General features: G+C 36.2%; 3 protein-coding genes and 1 long non-coding RNA gene across 7 annotated transcripts in view; 2 read left to right on the forward strand and 2 right to left on the reverse strand.

Moving 5' to 3' along the window:
* LOC107737558 (stromal interaction molecule 1-like) overlaps nt 1–4,465 on the reverse strand; it is a 35,353-nt gene extending 30,888 nt beyond the window's left edge. For both annotated transcript variants that reach the window (XM_016549104.1, XM_016549077.1), the window contains exons 1-2: nt 4,393–4,465; nt 1,948–2,067 (exon numbers count right to left, since the gene is read on the reverse strand). In XM_016549104.1, the coding sequence (XP_016404590.1) occupies nt 1,948–1,952 (5 nt within the window). In that variant the 5' untranslated portion in view covers nt 1,953–2,067; nt 4,393–4,465. The remainder of the gene's footprint in view (nt 1–1,947; nt 2,068–4,392) is intronic.
* Nucleotides 1–7,663, forward strand: LOC107737593 (rho-related GTP-binding protein RhoG-like). The gene is made up of 3 exons (XM_016549148.1): nt 1–306; nt 4,467–5,092; nt 6,761–7,663. Exon 2 carries the CDS (start codon nt 4,498–4,500, stop codon nt 5,071–5,073), a length of 576 nt encoding a protein of 191 aa, XP_016404634.1. The 5' UTR covers nt 1–306; nt 4,467–4,497; the 3' UTR covers nt 5,074–5,092; nt 6,761–7,663.
* LOC107737576 (post-GPI attachment to proteins factor 2-like) overlaps nt 6,337–19,040 on the reverse strand; it is a 13,449-nt gene continuing 745 nt past the window's right edge. Inside the window, exons 2-6 of one of the 3 annotated variants that reach the window (XM_016549117.1) lie at nt 17,011–17,260; nt 15,538–15,641; nt 14,306–14,414; nt 12,071–12,154; nt 6,337–6,784 (exon numbers count right to left, since the gene is read on the reverse strand). In XM_016549117.1, the coding sequence (XP_016404603.1) occupies nt 6,618–6,784; nt 12,071–12,154; nt 14,306–14,414; nt 15,538–15,641; nt 17,011–17,260 (714 nt within the window). In that variant the 3' untranslated portion in view covers nt 6,337–6,617. Of the gene's footprint in view, nt 6,785–9,156; nt 9,221–9,300; nt 9,319–12,070; nt 12,155–14,305; nt 14,415–15,537; nt 15,642–17,010; nt 17,261–19,040 lie in introns of those variants that run through there. The other 2 variants (XM_016549135.1, XM_016549126.1) reach the window with 2 other exon arrangements.
* LOC107737600 (uncharacterized) overlaps nt 10,480–19,040 on the forward strand; it is an 18,061-nt gene continuing 9,500 nt past the window's right edge. Inside the window, exon 1 of the long non-coding RNA XR_001639808.1 lies at nt 10,480–10,576. This is a non-coding gene — a long non-coding RNA (uncharacterized LOC107737600). The remainder of the gene's footprint in view (nt 10,577–19,040) is intronic.

Genomic DNA, 19,040 nt, shown 5'->3' on the forward strand with positions numbered 1-19,040 from the left:
CTGTGATGCATATGTTCTACACTGCAAACTAACAAGACGACGCGACAAAACCAGAACGAAGCTATTGCAATCAACAGAGCTGACAGCGCACGGGTAAAGTGGGAGCGCGCTTGCTTGCAGTGTAGACAGACTGTTACGCCCTCTTAAACATTGTCATAGCCACATTTACTTCGGTAAACTTCCTCAAATATGCCGTTAAGCCATTAACTTCCTCTCTGAGGGGTGAACACACTCACGTCCAACAGACTTCAACAATTACTTCCACAGCAGCGGGATTACGGTCCTCAAGGGCATCTGATATGCTTGGTAAGATATGTTTGTTTAAAAATCGTATGTAGTCCTGTGATATATAGATTACAGTTTGTTAGACAACATATTTCTGCGCTTATTCATTTCTGTCTTGGTTTGTTGAAGAGAAATTGCGCAGAGGCAGATTTAGAATTTGGAACGTGTGAGATTTTGCTAAATTTGCTGTAATCTTCTCGCTTTGGACCGCGGCTTGATGAATAAACTATGCTTGAGTTTTTAAATCAGAGAGCAGGAATAGGGGCCACTCCCATAAAATAACACAGAGCACTAAAGCACTGTAATTAAGAGTATTGACAAGTAACGTTCTATGCGAATAAATGCCAATTTGCTGTCTTCGATTTTGAACTCAATTCAACTCCAGCTACGAATTCATGACAATTTTGACCACTTTGAATTTAAGTAGGCTACTGACGAGAAACTCATAAAGCAGAGTACAAATGACGAATTACTGTGACAAATTATATGATATAAACAAAGATGTATTTTAATGTACATTATATAGCCTATTATCACAAAACCTATCCTCCTGGTGTGAAGACCTTTCTGTGAAAATTTGGTTGTGCATGTTGAAACATAATATGGTCCTTTGAGAAAATGAATGGGGAATTATGCAAATTTGGAGAGAAAGAAAAAAAGGCAGTTGGGTTTTCCAGAGGGAATGAGGAACTGAGAAACATCCTCATTTTAAAATCCAACAGAGCCTTGCAGAAGTTGGGATATTTATCTATTTCCGAACCAAATAGCAGCTTCCATTAGAGAAATCTTATTTGCTTTAGCATATTTGACTAATCTACCACGGTCATTCTAGTTAGCCAAAATAATAGCCCATCTGTGAGAGGATCTTCCACACTCATCCACACTCAGAGCTGTTATTGTTAACTTCCTAATGTGAAAATATTGTTACAAAACAGCTGAATATCTTGAATGACACAAGGGGCTCACTGAGGCACACTTTTCTGCGGTGAGTCACTGGAAAGATGGTGACTTGCTGTGTCATAAATTGTTTTTTTTCTTTCTTATTTTCACCTGCTTATGTGGAGGAAATACAGAGGAAATAGTGTGCAATTACAATCTCTCGGACAGTAACGCTTTAGTTTCAGTTTTATGATGAAAGATTCTAAATTCTAGATTCAGTAAGAATGGATAAATGTAACTGACCACTTCTAGTTTTGATTTCTTTCTGCATACTTTGCAATCTAGTGTAAGTTCTCCTTTTGCTGCTAAAAACTAGTAGCCTTTAGGACTGCCTGTTCCTCTGTTAGCTTACACATGATTTGTGTCATTCGGCTCAGTGATAAAGTGTGATAAACCTAAAAATTATATTTGAACAAGGCCATAACCACTATAGACAATATTCAGATTAGTCATCAATCATTAGGTTTTCTGATGGTTGAATCTTAAAATATTATATTACGTCGCCATATCCTGAACTTCTACAACATGACTTGAACCCTATACCCCAAGTATGAATTTCACACAGTAAAGCTGTAAAAAAAAAAATTCAATAGAATTTTATTGCACTTGTTTTTCTCCATTTTATATAACACTGAGCAGTTCGGTTGCTAACCATCGGTATTGTGATATGACAAAGCTGTGTTGTAAGTGACAGGACAGACTCTGAGCTCTTGGTTCACTAACCACATTGGCTAACGCCTTGCAGAGGAGGCCAGGGCTCTGAGTATTTCTCTCTCTGAGCGTCTCTGGAGATTGGGCAGAGTCCGTCTCACTCCTTTCTCCTGGAGTCAAACATCTGCCAGACTCTTGGAATAAGTGAGAAAGAAAGAGAGAACTGAGCTTTTCGGCCGTAACTCCACAGCTCTCAGTTGCTGTGTGAGATTACACATCGGTCTCACATTTGCTACAAGCAAGATGGCTTAGATATCATGATCAAACTATTGGGGAAACAACCTATCATGTAACAAAAATTTTAATTATTAACAGACAATAACTGGTCAGTAAATCTACTTTCCAGCTCCTTTTCCACAAAAACAGCAATTACCAATGTTGACTTTGCACAGACTTTCACGAATGTTGAATATCTACAGATGTGTATTCAGTCAGTCCCGACATTAAATGTCTTCAGCATTAACTGAAACATATCACACGTGTTTTGACATTTTCCAGCGTACATGTTTTAGAAAATCTCAATCTGCGTGTCATGCTTCCTACAGAGAGCAATTTGAGTCATTTTTATGACCCAAATTGGTCATATTTCCATTGAATATGTCCCAAATGGAAAGTGAAAAGAAAGATGGAGGACAAAAGCTCTTGTTTTTGTGCATTTCTGAGGAGGTGAATAATCCCCTAATTTACAAGTGGGAATTCATTTGTGTTATGATATATACACAGCTTATCAATAAAACTGCAAAGGGAAGTAGAAGGAACTAGGGGAGGCTGACTGTATATTCAAAACATTGTTTTATAAACGCCCAAATGACCTCAACATGCTACACATTTGCATGAACACAAACAGCTAGAGGTTCTTGTTAACCTTTTTCTTTTGCCCCTCTCTTTGCATGTTTGTAAATCTTTCTTTCCAACGATCCATTCATACTGTACATCCTGACCTTCTGAAATATGTATGTGCACTGTGTGCACTGATATTAAATTATAACACTGATATTAAAGTTAAATTATGGCTGAAGCCTATATGTTAATAAATTTTTTTATAATTAAACAATTTTTTAAAGATATTTTTTTCATTTTGTGATAGTTCATATTAAAATTTATAGTGTAGTGTTTTGCCTATATAAATTACAAATAAAAGACTATATACATGCCTATATAAATATGTGTATATTTATATAGTGCTGTCAAACGATTAATCGCGATTAATCTCATCCAAAATAAAACATAATATGAGGGTGTACTGTGTATATTTATTATGTTTATATAAATACAAACACATGCATGTATATATTTAAGAAAAATATGTTTATATATTAAATATATTTAGATAATTTGACAGCACTAATAAATACATAATAAATATACACAGTACACACACACATATTATGTAAACTTAAACTTTAATTTTGGATGCAAGTAATCACTATTTATCGCGATTAATCATTTGACAGCCCTACTGTTAACACCAAGACTAATGTGTGTAAAAATTCAGTGTGACTTTAATTTGAATAAACAAACATATACAGTGGGTACGGAAAGTATTCAGACCCCCTTAAATTTTTCATGAATAGATAAATGTTGCAAAAGCACACAAGATAATAACTAAAACTTTAAAATAAAATTAAGATGGAAAATACAAAAATAAAAATTTCAAATCAAATATCAATGATACTACATTAAAACTGTCCGTAAGCTGCTCTCGTTTCTCTGTATTTGGTGTTATTTGACACCATATCGAATACAAAAGTCTTAATGGCTGTTTAAAAACATACGGTTTGACTTCCTTTTTTGGACCAAATTTTTGTGCAAGACATTTGTATTGTATTATATAGTATTGTATAGTAATATTAAGTTAAGAGTTTCGCTGAAGATGATAAATACAGAGTTCTAGCATGAAACTCTAGATGGTGCAGTCCGATAGGTCTAACACAATCTGACCTAATGACAGCATTATCACATGGCACAACTGATTGGTTTTCTCCTGTATCTGTAGCCAATGAGCTCGCTGCTCAACATTCAAATATATGACTAGTGCTTGCCGTAGCAGTTGCATATTACTTCAGAAACCCTCCACCTTCCCCAGCTCCACCTGTATAGATCTGCTACGATGTATTCATGTATGCTGGGGGTTATTTCATGTATGTTATATTTGCAGCAGCAATATTTCTTACATGCTCACAGCAGCATGTTGTGGATATATTGGTAGTAGCAAGTCTCGGTACTTGCTCTGCCGCAGCAGCAGCAGCAGCGTAGCAGATCTATTCCGCCAAGACCAAATACATTAACATTGTCATGTACATTACCATGCTAATCCCTCCCAGAGTTGTCATGACAGAATTAATGTTATTTGTGTTTTTAAAATTAAACACCCAATATCGCCCAATATGAATAAATGTTAAAAAACTCGAATATCAGCTCGATAACCGATATGGTATTGATACATTGTGTATTTACCTATTCTTTTATTCATCTAAGCACTGTTTTGTCATGTTGTCCTCTAACATAGAGTGGTGTCTCTTTCTCTGCAGACTGCTGAAGTCGAGTGGTCACCTTTCTATCATGCAGAGCATCAAGTGTGTGGTGGTGGGGGATGGAGCAGTGGGAAAAACCTGCCTGCTCATCTCGTACACGACCGGCGCGTTCCCCAAAGAGTACATTCCCACCGTGTTCGACAACTACAGCTCCCAAGTCACCGTGGACGGCCGCACCATCAGCCTCAATCTATGGGACACGGCAGGACAGGAGGAGTACGACCGTCTTCGCACGCTGTCCTACCCTCAGACCAACGTCTTCATCATCTGCTTCTCCATCTCCAGCCCCCCGTCCTATGAGAACGTCAAGCACAAGTGGCACCCAGAGGTGACGCACCACTGTCCCAGCGTGCCCATCCTGCTGGTGGGGACCAAGAGCGATCTTCGCAACGACGCAGATGTGCTGAAGAAGCTAAAGGAGCAGAACCAGGCGCCCATCACGCACCAGCAGGGCCAGGCTCTGGCTCGCCAAATCCACGCCGTCAAGTACCTGGAGTGCTCGGCACTCAGCCAGGACGGCATCAAGGACGTGTTTGCAGATGCAGTGCGTGCCTTCCTCAGTCCTCAACCTGTGGCTCCAAAGAAGCCCTGTATACTCCTCTGAAAATACAGAGAGGATAGAGGTATTTTAATTGAATTACACGCAGAAATGGTGGGAATCTTATGGAATGATTGGAATAATAGATCTTCAGTGACCAAGAAACACAGCCTTAATCTGTGAAATTAGAGAAACACAAGATTAAGTAAAATATTAGGTTTTTACACTGTACTGAGATCCCTACATATTTTTTTATAGAATTTTAAGGGGAGAGACCACTAAACAGTTTGATACCATCTTCTGGTATCTTAGAAATACATAAAAGAATATAGAGGAAGTAACCCTTAAACACATCTCAGAGGAAAGGGGTTCTAGTTCCTTTTTAGTGTTTGGAGACTTATTAATACTATTGGTTAATGAAGTTCTTTTTCTTTTTGTCTTCATTTTTTCCACAAAAAAAAAAAACTATCTGAGAATTTAATAGTACTAATATAATAAAGCTTTTTATGCCCAAGGCATTTGTTCTGTGATTGGAGTGTCCTTGAGGACAGGCCTGTAGTGTAATTAGCAACTATCTATAAATATCGTAGTCATCACAGCATTCTTACGTTCAAGACACAGCTTAATGTAAAGGAAACAAAGCAGGGTTTTAAGACTCTAAAAAGCTGCATGCACTTTGACACAGCATCTTTAAAACACAGTGCTTGTGCGCGAAAATTTATACCAACAGAAAAAATATAGCGCAACTTTGCCTGCTTACTTTTTCAGGAGCCAGAGTTTTAAGCCATGAACTAAAGCAACCAGCTATGAGGTAAATCACAACATTACATATTTTGATTTGAAGCAAAAAAAAGTATTTGAAAATCGAAAACAGACAAAGATACAAGAATGTGTATTTAACTGCTTTAATGAGGGAAAGAACTACAATCCCATGAAGCATTGTATATGACAATCAAACTGAAAACAAGAGAAAGTAAAATATATTGATTGTATGTGTATGTAGAAACAACATATTTTATGTTTAATGCGTAATATGCGTATATGTACAAATATTTAAACTGTTTGAGAGCATGCTTTATGGGAGTGGGTGGTCCCTCATTTGCTTGTCGTAATTCTCCGATTGGTGGATATTTTGTGCAGAATCATGGGTAATGTAGTTTTTTACCAGGAATTCTGTTTTTGAACATGATTTTAAAGGGGTCATATGATGCAATTTCAAGTTTTTCTTTCTCTTTGGAGTGTTACAAGCTCTTGGCGCATAAAGAAGATCTGTAAAGTTGCAAAGACTAAAGTCTTAAATCCAAAGAGATATTTATAAAAGTTTACACAAAATAATGTTCTTTAAAATAGCATCATATGACCCCTTTAAAAAAATAAGTTATACAGGCTGATGGTTTAAACAGAAGCATACACCAACGATTAACAACCTCATAGCTCACAGCAGGTTTGTCTTTAAAGGTTTCTAAGTTATCGTTCAAAGTTGATTTCTTATTCAGAAAACGAATGGGATTTTTACTTCCAGAACACCACTGTCATACTTTATTAAAAAGCAGCGCAGTGAAACGCAAAAACACGTTCTGTGTGAACCGGCCCCTTAGACATACCTGGTCTTATATGAGTAATGAGGGTGTTGTTGCCTGGCAGCTTGTCGGCTTTACTTCCTTGTAATGGGGAAACTGGCTGGCAGTCCCTTCAGGAAACAGAGGTCCCAGCATGCACTGCGCCTTCAACTCTTCATTCTTTTCTTCCTCAGCACTCCAGGGTGGGGCTTCAGAACCTTTTTAGAAAACAAGGCACTTTCTTCACTTGATGACTGATTTGGGAGCAGCTTGTGTCGATTTAATTAGCACAATCCTAAATGAGCCATTAACGAAAAGGAAGGAAGCTTTCAACTGGCTAAAGATCGAGTTCAGTTTGTAGATTTCAAAGCTCAGGGATTTATCAACAAGCTTTAAATGATCACCATTTTACCTTCTTTGTTAGTTTAGATGAATGTATGACTTTACAGTGCCTTTCTATATACAGTTTATTATATATGTAAGCAGACAGATTGTTGTATGTCAAATTTCTAAAAGCCAAGGGCAAAAGTATATTTTCATCAGTGGTATTTTAACTATAATTTTTTTTTCTGTAATGTTTAGCCTATTAGCATTAGATCAAATGTTAGCTGAAAGTCAAGAAGATCATATTGTGTCTCATTAAGGACAATACATTCACAGCAAACAGAGAAACACTTCATTGTGCATGAATCATATGATGAATTTTAAGTCATAACGTGTTGCTTAGTCTGTATGTGTGCTTTTGGCCATAAATGTACGAGAAATCCCAAAGTCATGTGAAAGCAATACTTTTCAAGCATTGAATAATTCAGCTGAGAGTTGTGTGGATGCTACAGTCAGTCAGTCTCACGGAACAGGATGCATTTTATTTATTTTATTTTTCATTTTTTCATTTGTCTTGTATGCATTTTTGCCTCACTAAACAAAAGAGACACCTTGTGACACCCTTTAACCCTTCGGAGGTCATTTCCCCAAGCCAATTTTATATAAAACATTTATCAATTTGTAATTTATACAAATGAATTACATTTTTTTGTTTTGCATTTTGATAAAAAATTGTATCCTAATAAAATTCAAACTGCTTTATTTTAACATCCTACTACAGTTCTGAATTGTAGTCATTTCTATCAATGTTATGTTTGTAATTTTATCACAACTGTTTTATCACATAATTTGTAAGAAAGCTTCCAGCAGATTTGTTGTCTTCCTACACTACCATTCAAAAGTTCAGGATCAGTAAGATTTTCTTATGTTTTAAAGAAGTCTCTTATGCTCACCAAGGCTGCATTTATTTGATTAAAAATACAGTAAAAACAGTAATATTATGAAATATTATTATGATTTTAAATAACTGTTTTCTATTAGAATAAAATGCAATTTATTCTTGTATTGGCAAAGCTGAATTTTCAGCATCATTACTCCAGTCTTCAGTGTCACATGATCCTTCAGAAATCATTCTAATATGCTGATTTGGTGCTCAAGAAACATTTATTATTATTATCACAGCTGAAAACAGTTGTGCTGCTTAAAGGTGCAATAGGTGATTGTCTTCAGAAACATTTTTTGTTATGCTGGTTGAAAGTCTCTTCATATCCCGATAGCAATCATTAAGTTAAGTGGTCTAAATGTATTTGTTCGTATTTATATATTTTGTGGAAAGCGTAGGATCAAGAAATGTTCGTCCAATCAAAACGCTAGGTCTGAGCGTTTTAATATGCTTTCCTACCTGCCTGTCAACATATGTATCTGCATACCTCTGCGCATCCGGTTCGCGCAGACAGGATACGTCATCAGCGCATTCACGCACGCTGTGCAGACAGAGCGAGAATGACAGACAAACTGTGAGCGTAAATGCGTTCAGAGGGCGTGGCTTTGGATGGCGATTGCAGGGAGGGTGGGACGTTCGCTTTCAGTGCTATCAGGCTAAAGTTAGCATTTTCCAAGATCTCCTACTGCACCTTTAATATTTTTGTGGAAATTAAGTTTTTCCCCCCCAGGATTCTTTAATAAACAGAAATGTTTTGTATTATACATGTCTTTAATGTCAATTTTGATAAATTCAATGCATCCTTGCTCGATAAAAGTATGAATTTCTTTAAAGAAAAACTTTTGAATGGTAGTATGTCTTGAAACATCAAAGAATAAGTCCAGAGTACTACTAGATACAATTTCAGTAAAATCTTTTATTTCAAAACATCCAGTCATATTGATTTACAGATTAAAAGAGGAAGCAGGTATAGTGTATTTCTCTATCTGACTGTGATAATGACACAACACTGAACATATAGAGTCAAAACAGCGTGAACCTGATATCTGGTCTCTCTCTCTCACACACACACACACACACACACACGCCTGAAGCTTTTACAGTAGGTAGTGATTACAGCAGAGCTGTTCAGACAAGTCAAAGTTCACTGGAACGTATTTTAACTATACCAGGGGTGGCAAACTCCAGTCCTGGAGAGCGGCAGCCCTGCAGAGTTCAGCTCCAACCCTAATTAAAACTCACCTGCCTGTAGCTTCCTAATAACACTTCAGACCTTGGTTAGCTTGTTCAGGTGTGTTTGATTAGGGTTGAAGCAAAACTCTCCAGGACTCATGTTCGCCACCCCTGAACTATACTGAAGCGTCCATAATCCATATTAGTGCCAAATCTGACCAAGAAAGAAAGTAAAAGGAAAAGTATGTGTTACCAAAAATGACATGATTTACTCACTCTCATGTTGTTGCAAACCTGTGTGACTCCTTTCTCCTGCAGAACACAAAATATATTTGGAATAACCATTTTGTCCATACAATAAATGTCAATGGGGTCCAAAAAACAATGCTGTACGGGTTTGGAACGACATAGGGGCGAGTAAACGGGGCGAGATAACAGAATTTTCATTTTGAAGGAACTATCCCTTTAACTATCTGTCTGCTAGATTCTGTTTAAACTAACTTTTTGAAAAGGTCAGAGTTGGTCAGTGAATTTAGACCATCAGGAATGCTGGAGAAGGGATTTCCTTTAGTGCTCTTCTGCATGCAAGCTTCCTTTATCAGTGAATAGCCTAAATAAACAACACTCCCAATTTGGCATCAGAATGACATTTGGTTTTAAATCTTACTGGTCATCCAGTCTATTTCTGTTGTCACTCATTATCGGTGCTTTTCCCTGCAATCGCCCCACTCTCTGTTGCCTGACCGCTCTTATTTGACTATGAAATTAGCTCCTGGTACCTCTGTTTGTTTTCCAAGCGCTAACAGTGACTCTTTTGTCAGTTTATTTTCATTCATTTGTTTGCCCGTTCCTCAGTACGGGCAAACAAGTTTTGACTGGAGCCTCACTAACAGCAATTCTGCTATATAATGACCATCTTTTCCTGATATATATATTGAAATGAAGAAGTGAAAATAAAAGAAAAAATGCAGGTTATTTGTGAAGACTTTATATTACACTACATTTCTCTCTACACAAAAGGAACCAACAACTCCAATCTGCAACCTCTATGTTATAATATCACTTTAAAATAAAATTTAACTAATGTGGGCTGATCAAAATTAATTTAATTATTATAAAATTGCTATAAAATATTTTTTTTTTGTCTAAATAAAAAAATCAATCATTTGAAATGCTACAACTGAATTTAAGCATAAAAAAATTAATGTATAGAATGAAAAACTAAGGTAACACTATTTTACAGTGTACGTTACATTTACTTACTTTAGTAATAACAGTAAATTATGCATAATTACAAGCAACTTACCTTAAACTAAATCAAACCCTATCCCTATAGTAATACATATTATTTAGTACTTAAATTGTATTATTACACTTATACAAGGACACCTTAAAATAAACCTTAAAAAATAATCATTCCAATACCAATCAATAAAAAAATCTCTAACAGCAGCCATTAATGAATAGGGTACCAATATATCCAGTAAATATGCATGTGCTAATCTCAGAAATGATCCACTTACTTTTCATCCAAATATTTATTTGACACTGATTTAAAAACAGTATTTTGGTACATCATAAAAAGCATTATTGTATGCAATAATGTTCACAACATCATGTTGATCTATGCAAAGACTGAGCCAGTTTTCTCATTCAACCAATGGCAACATCATATTTGAAATGCATCCTAAAGGCTTGTTCACACCGGGACGAATATCGCGCGCGATTATCGCCGACGTTTAACGCCTCGTGACTAAACAAAGGGCGCCAATGTGAGTGTGCACACCGACGCGCAAAACGCGAGGCGTAAAAGCGTCATTTAAAAAAAAACGCCTCGGGCTCGTTTTTTTGGTTTGACGCGCCGCGTTAAAAACTGGCCGACCAATGAGATTGGCGCTTTTGTTCACATGCCTGGAGCTGCTGAAGTTACAGTAAAACACGACTTGGTGGCTCTCAAGCACAAAACGGTCTTGCCGAGCACACATTGATACCTAACGACAAAGAGGAAGTAAGTAGACCAAGAAGATGCATCGAGGCAAGATGAATGTAGAGCTGCTGGTCTCATTGGTGTCTGAACACAAAGGGCTTTATGACAAACGCGACAGCGACTACAAAAATCTAGATAAGAGGGAGTTGTTATGGAGAGGAATTGCAGATAAAATAGGATTCGATGTGGGGTATTTCTGTTTTTCATTAAGCGCCATCTAATGGCAGGGAGTGAATTTGCACGTTCACTCGGCTCATCGCCTGCGAAAATCGCTTGGGTATGAACACAAAAGACGCGTCGAAAAACGTCGGCGATAAGCGCGCGCGATAAACGTCCCGGTGTGTACGCGGCTTAAGGGCCCATGTTGTTCACGTTCAATAACCGCTCTACATTTGACCACAGAAATATGTACAAACTTTACAGTGCTCTCTAGCCACTAAAGGCACACAAGAAACGCTGTGCAAAAGGCAGTTTAAAATGAATTTTCACATGATTTACATTAGCGTTTACAAAGGTGTGACTGAACTAAATGTCTTTCAGTAGCGTGAGTAGTCAGTGTATGAGCTCAATGCTGCACTTGTGAAACAGCAGCTGCAAACCAACTGACACGACGTCAAAGTCCATCACCACTCCTCAAGAGTTCAATTACTTTTACACTTGCAAATATTTAACAAATAATAAGCAAATATTTTAAACTTCACATCATTTCGAGTGAAACCAAAGCATGACCCTGACAAACCAATTAGAAAGAGACAGACAAGTCAAATAAATGGTTTTGAAGTAATGAATCAGCCGTTCCAGTTACACCTGAATAAACAATGTAATCGTTCAAAATGTAGCACACCACTGACAATGATCGTTTAAACATCTGTATTGAATTTTTGAAGTAACTGAGTTAAAAACACCATATGTGAAGATGTGAACAGTCTTCGCTCAATCAGTGTCGACCCTAAATCAGCATGAGTGCCACCCTCAGAGTCCTCAAGAGTCTCAAGTTTCAAGTAGATGATGCAAGTATTGACTTCCTGTGTCAGAAGCGCTTTCCCTCTGGAGGTGTTGCAACCATCACCTCCTTACCTCCAAAGTCCCAGTAGGCAGTCATGTGGAAGGCCATGTTGGACAGCACCACCAGATACTCACAAAAAGCAAAGAATGTGTAAACTGCCATAGAGAGACAACAGAAATTACTGAAGTGCGGTAAATCAATGTAATTTAAATGGCAAAATAAATGATTATTTAAATTAAATAAATAATTCTCCCAAATATGAAAATGTATTCACCCTCAGGCCATCCAAGATGTAGATGATATAGATGTAGAGGAAGATTTATTAATCGGAACAGATTTAGAGAAATTTAGCATTACATCATTCGCTCACCAATGGATGCTTTGCAGTGAATGGGTGCCGTCAGAATGAGAGTCCAAACAGCGGATAAAAACATCACAATAATCCACAAGAAATCCACACAACTCCAGTCCATCAATTAACATCCTGTGAAGTGAAAAAAGTGAGTGTAATAAACAAATTCATCAAGTTAAAATGTTTTGAATGTTTTGTTTTGTATTTGCTTTTCGACTTCTTAAGATGTTAACTGATGGACTGGAGTTGTGTGGATTACTTGTGGATTATTGTGATGTTTTTATCAGCTGTTTGGACTCTCATTCTGACGGCACCCATTCAATTCAGAGGATCCATTGGTGAGCATGATATAATGTTAAATTTCACCAAATTTATTCTGATAAAGAAACAAACTCATTGTCAGACTTTTGGACCTGTTTTTCCCCCATAGTCCTTCCCGTGTTTCCTTATTTGGTCATGTTCCTGTCCTCGTTTAGTTTGATTATGTTCCATTGATGTCACCTGTGTTCCCCTGATTGCCCTGTGTTTAAAAGTCCTACTTGTTCTCTACGTGTGTTGGCTCAAGCTCCTATTGTGGATTATCTCCAATGTTTCCTTGATTAAAGACAGTTCTCGTTTACTCGTGCTTCCTCAACAGCGTAACGTGACACTCATCTACATCTTGGATAGCCGGAGTGTGAGTACATTGTCAGCAATTTTTCATTTTTGGGTACAATATGAAAAATGGATATTAAATTTGAGATTTGGGGTCAGTTTTATTTTTTTCAAGAAATTAATACTTCTATTCAGAAAGTATTTATTTATTTTTTTTACAGAAAATTCATTAACTTCAAATAAATGCTGTTCTTTTGAATCAAAGAAACTTCAAATTCATAAAAAAATTAAGCAGCATGACAGTTTTCAACATTTGTAATAAGAAATGTTTCTTGAGCAGCAAATCAGTATATTAGAATAATTTCTGAAGAATCATGTGACAATGAAAACTGGAGTAATGATGCTGAAAAATTTAGCTTTGCATCACAGAAATAAATTACATTTTTAAAATAAATTCAAATATATAAAACAGTTCATTTAAATTGTAATACTATTTCACACTATTACTGTTTTTACTGTATTTTTGATCAAATAAATGTAGCCTCTGTTAAAGTGGTCATATGATGCGATTTCAAGTTTTCCTTTCTCTTTGGAGTGTTACAAGCTGTTCGTAAATAGTTAAGATCCCTAAAGTTGCAAAGACTAAAGTCTCAAACCCAAAGAGATATTCTTTATAAAAGTTAAGACTCGTCCTCAGACCGATGAGCTTTGTAAAAAATTGACGCGTTTCAGAAAGGCGGGGCATAGAGGAGAAACAATAATGTACAGTATGTGGAAAATGTTTTTTTTTTAACCTTAAACCGCATAAACACATTTCATTACACCAAATACACAAATTAATGTTCTTTTTTGCAACATCATATGACCCCTTTAACATAAGAGACTTTTCTTTAAAAACATACTGAAACCAAACTTAACAGCATACTGGTTTGGAACTATATGAATTTTATTAACTAATCACAATTTTGGGGGGTGAACTATCCCTTTAAGAACTTCAAACACAGATAATTAGTTATAATTTGTAAAAATTTGTTGTCAAACTTTAAGTTCCAGTTCTCACTATTAACTCCCAATTACTGTTTATCAAGATAGTAAGGTAGTTGTTAAATTTAGGTTTTGGGTAGGATTAGGGATGTAGAATATGGCCATGCAGAATATGTGCTTTATAAGCACTAATAAACAGCCAACATGCTAATAATAGGATTGCTAATAAGTAACTAGTTAATAGTGAGAACTGGTCCCTATACTAAAGTGAATTTGCGAGTTCATGTTAAGCATGTAAAATCACCAAAATGGAACAAGTGTCGAGTGGAACATGGGTGGGGTGAATGACCGAGAACGGTGAAGATGTTGCACTCACTTCCTGCTTCACAGTATGCGTTGTGCCGCTTGTAGAAGTAAGCAGCCAACAGACCGAAGAAACCGTTGAAGAGGAAGAGGCGGAGCTTCCGGCGGTATGACTTCATCTCCTGACGTCAAACAGGGTTTGGGTAGATGCAGTAGAGGAAGAGAGAAGAAAGACGAGAAAAAGGAGAAAGAAGACACACAATGTCATCAGTTCTCTTCTGCAACAAGATGTGGGGCAAGCAGGTGGGACGAGGTTCTGTGAAAGCACAGTAACCACTTCCCCCCGAGGCACACAAACCCAGCTGCACTTTCACAGCACTGAAATATAAAGCTCTCTGACACATCAACTCCCATGATTCTCACCCAGCAGCACAAGCAACACCTTTTATTAGAGCTGTGCTCGTGGTGTCAAGATCACTGGGGTGTTAAGAATATATCTGAATTTTTACTGTAAGTGAATGTATCAGCTGAATCTAAAAATGGTCATACATGATCGTTTCATCCAATCAGAAAAGGACCTGCATGTATGGATTGTTTAAAAGCTAAACTTAGCTGAAATCACAAACTGTCCAAGTTGGCACTACATTTGATTTGAAACCTAGGCCTACTTTACGACTTTTTAAAAAAGTATATTCGTTATAGTATGAATGAAATCCAGGCATACTACAACTACCTAATGTTACTGCCATTCAAGTGAAGTATGTATATTTGGATGCATTTTTTATAACGTAAATCAGGGGTGCCCAACCCTGCTCCTGGCGATCGACTGTCCTGCAAAGTTTAGCTCCAACTCTAATCAAAGACACCTGCCTTTAATTTTTAAGTGATCCTGAAGACCCTAATTAGTTGCTTCAGGTGTGTTTGATTAGGGTTGGAGCTGAACTTTGCAGGACAGGGCACCCCTGATGTAAATCAACAACGGAGCATTCCAAATTAATTATTAGATATAATTTAAAAAAAAAAAATTAAAATAAATAAACACCTAATTTGCATTACATTTTCCTGTTTCCAGCAGGGCTTACAATATAAATCACTATTTTTATTTATTAAAGCATGCAGTTCTGTTTATTAACCGCTAGAGCGCCAAAAGTTAAATAGTGCTGTAAAATTTAAAACCAAAGTAGGGCTATAATTATAGTTTTAATGTATATTACATGAGAGATTGGCTTATACTGCCCTCTGCCGGTCTGTTTGTAACAGTTGTGGGCAAGTAAGTGCATGCCTAGAATACAGAGAAATCGTTACCTCTGCACTGAGGGAATACTTTGCAATCAAGGACCACAGCTTGCAGGTGCACATCATGTGGAACAGGGAGTCAATAAACAAGATGAAGCCGCTCTTATGGACACCTGTGGACCACATGTACACGCGCAGCATTAAAAACCATGTACAAAAAGCTTGTTTTTCATGTAAAAATAATATAAAACAATTTCAGAAAAAAAAGAAAATAACTAACTTTTGCATTACAAAATGAAACCTGTTTTTGCATAGCAACATTTTCTTGACAATTTATCCATGTTTTATTATTCTGTATTATAGTAAAGAAAAGTATCCTGCTCAAACACATTCTTTTTTTTTTTTGGTTTGTTTTTAAATCAATATAAATTAAATGTTGACATATACACTACCGTTCAAAAGTTTGGGGTCAGTAAGATTTTTTTTTTTTTAAAGAAATTAATTATTAAATGAATTAAATTGATCAAAAGTGACAGTAAAGACATTTATAATGTTACAAAGGATTTCTATTTGAAATAAACATTGTTCCTTTGAACGTTCTATTTAAAAAAACAAACAAATAAAATTGAAAAAAATGTTACGCTTCCACAAAAATATTAAACCGCACAACTGTTTTTCACAATGATAATAAGATCAGCATATTAGAACGATTTTCTGAAGGATCATGTGACACTGAAGACTGGATTAATGATGCTAAAAATTCAACTTTGCCATCACAGGAATATATTTCATTAAAATATATTAAACTAGAAAAGTTATTTTAAATAGCAATAATATTTCACATTACTGTCTTTTTTTTAATCAAATAAGTGCAGCCTGGGTGAGCATAAGAGACTCAAAATGATTCAAACAAATCTTACCCAAACTTATATATGGTAGTGCACTATACATTGTAGCAAAATCAAAACTATTATAATGCATACTTAAAATTATGCTTTACAATTGATACTTTTCAATTTAAGTGATAAATATTACTGTATTTTTTTTAATCAAATAAGTGCAGCCTGGGTGAGCATAAGAGACTCAAAATGATTCAAACAAATCTTACCCAAACTTATATATGGTAGTGCACTATACATTGTAGCAAAATCAAAACTATTATAATGCATACTTAAAATTATGCTTTACAATTGATACTTTTCAATTTAAGTGATAATTCATTATTTTTTTCGTATTAGAGTAATGAGAGTTTTTAACTACAATACACTACTGGGAGTAGGTTTGCTTTAAATGAAAATAATGTCAGACTGAAAAAGAAAAATCAAACAATCTCATCATACAATTACAACACAGGTAAAAACTGAAATGTTTAAAAGCACATTTTTGCATCTCCAGCCATTTACAAACATGCCACATTTAACTAATCAATAAAAAATATAATAAAAACCACATCTAAGCGATCCAGCAAGCGCTCTCAGCATCCCTGCATTTGCATACGCGTATTAAACACGACTCAGGGCTTCGGTCCAAAAAGGCACTTACTGTAGGTCTCATTGGAGGAGACGTAGGTGAGCAGAAGCAGCCCTACATTTTCACTTAAAGCTAAGAGGAATGTGAGAGCACTCAAAAGCTGCTCCGTCAGCCTCCTGGAAAAGCGTCCGCGGTAAAAGCTCAAATATGCTGCTGCTACCAGGAAGCGTGGAGCAGAATGCAGGCCGATGCTGAAACGCCAGATGTAGCGCTCCGGTGTCAGACTGATGGCTGCGCTGATGGACGGGAGGTAGTTAGGAACCTGTGAACCCCATTTTTAAAAGATCTTTATTACAATGTCACTGCAAGTTTAGCACAGGCAAGTGAAAATCTGAAGCTTTTCTTCAGAAAACATAAAAACTAGTTTGTGACATATGACTATTATAAATATTAACACATATAACATTCACTTCAATGAATGAATGAATTGAGACAACAGTACTGTTTTACACTGATTCCATCAATTGAATAAATTGACACCAAAGTCCAAATATTACAGTGCTGACAAAATAACATGTACACATCACACATGCATTAACTAATTCCAAACAATTTCTTCCCAATTCGCATGATAAATATCATGCTTGACACACAATCGTTTCATTAAAATAAAACGCACACAAACACACATCCATACACACACACATATATATATATATAGGCCTTTAGTAGGTGAAGCTAAGCTGAATAAAAGTTTTGACTGATGATACGTGAAGGCAACACACGATTGTGACAACATATGGTTTTTGTGTTTTTCCAGGTCATCTCCACGTAATAAATAAATCAAGTATATGAATAATGCAGTGCTAATTGATATCATCTATTACAGTAGCCTTTAGAAACTATAAAATATATTTTCTGCTTTTTATATGATAAAAATGGCAAAAACGTGTTTGTAGTATATAAATCAATCATAATACTGTCATTAGGAATATTTAGGAAAAACATAGAATACAAATGATTGCTTATTGTCCAGAAGAAATAATAATAACAACCTGTCAATTGGCAAACCACGTCAAACGGTGTGCAACGGGGTTTGAGATGCGTTTTCTCTTGTTTGGTGGGTGTGTCAAACATGTCAGCCCAATCAGCAGCAACATGTATGTAAACCACACGGTATTAAAGAGACAGCTCGCACAATGTAATTAACATCCAAATAAATTCACAAGAGCAAGTATATTGTTTGCACATGTTTATTTACATTAAAGGCAAAATAACTAAAATAATAAGAGCACAAGTATAGATCTGGAACTTCTTCAAGTTGAACGCAGCCCATGGTTATGTGACATACCCGGGTATGTTTGAGGATAAGCAAGCGGCTTTCGGTTCCAAAATCGGAGGTTACTTTCAGGGTATGCAAGTAACCATAGTAACTTGTTCTCTGAAGACAACCTGCTCCGGAGCAGGTTATGTTCCAGGGTGAGTTCACTTCAGCGCACGTGTGATCTACTGACGGGCCTTCAAGTGGGCGTGACAGATAGCGCACAACATTATATAATATTACAATATGTAATATGTATATTATGTAGTATATGTTAATGATGAAGCACTAATATAAGTAATAAATAAGGTAATATATTATTCTAATATGGTTATTATATTTATTTTATTGGCATATATAACAGTTATCTTTATAAATTATAAAACACTATGACAAGGTAATGTTTAATTTATTATATTATATATGTTTATTACATTTTATATTATCATCTCACACATGGATCAGCATGTAAACGACCACTGAACAAAAGAAAGAAACGGCATGGTGCGCTTTTTAGCGTCCGTTTCCATAGCGACTGGTCGATTCGTCGCTCTGTTGAGAATGTCTTGAGTCTTAACCAGGAACATACTCTGAGTTGAATGAATTTACTCCCGGACGCGTTTTTGGAACCACATACCTCGAGTTCCAAATTCAGGGTTTAGCTGACAGTTAGTTAACCGTGCTTTCTGGAATACACCCCGGGTGTCAAATAACGATGACACGGATGCACACATCCTCTAAACGCTTTGCTAGTGCTCGCCATAATGAATGAATAGAGATC

This window comes from Sinocyclocheilus rhinocerous, unplaced genomic scaffold, assembly GCF_001515625.1.
Source record: "Sinocyclocheilus rhinocerous isolate Xijiao unplaced genomic scaffold, SAMN03320098_v1.1 scaffold4236, whole genome shotgun sequence".
Classification (NCBI taxonomy): Eukaryota; Metazoa; Chordata; class Actinopteri; order Cypriniformes; family Cyprinidae; genus Sinocyclocheilus; species Sinocyclocheilus rhinocerous.

What these genes read in the sequence shown, in the direction of transcription:
- LOC107737593 (XM_016549148.1), top strand. Translation starts at nt 4,498, where the DNA reads ATGCAGAGCATCAAGTGTGTGGTGGTGGGGGATGGAGCAGTGGGAAAA.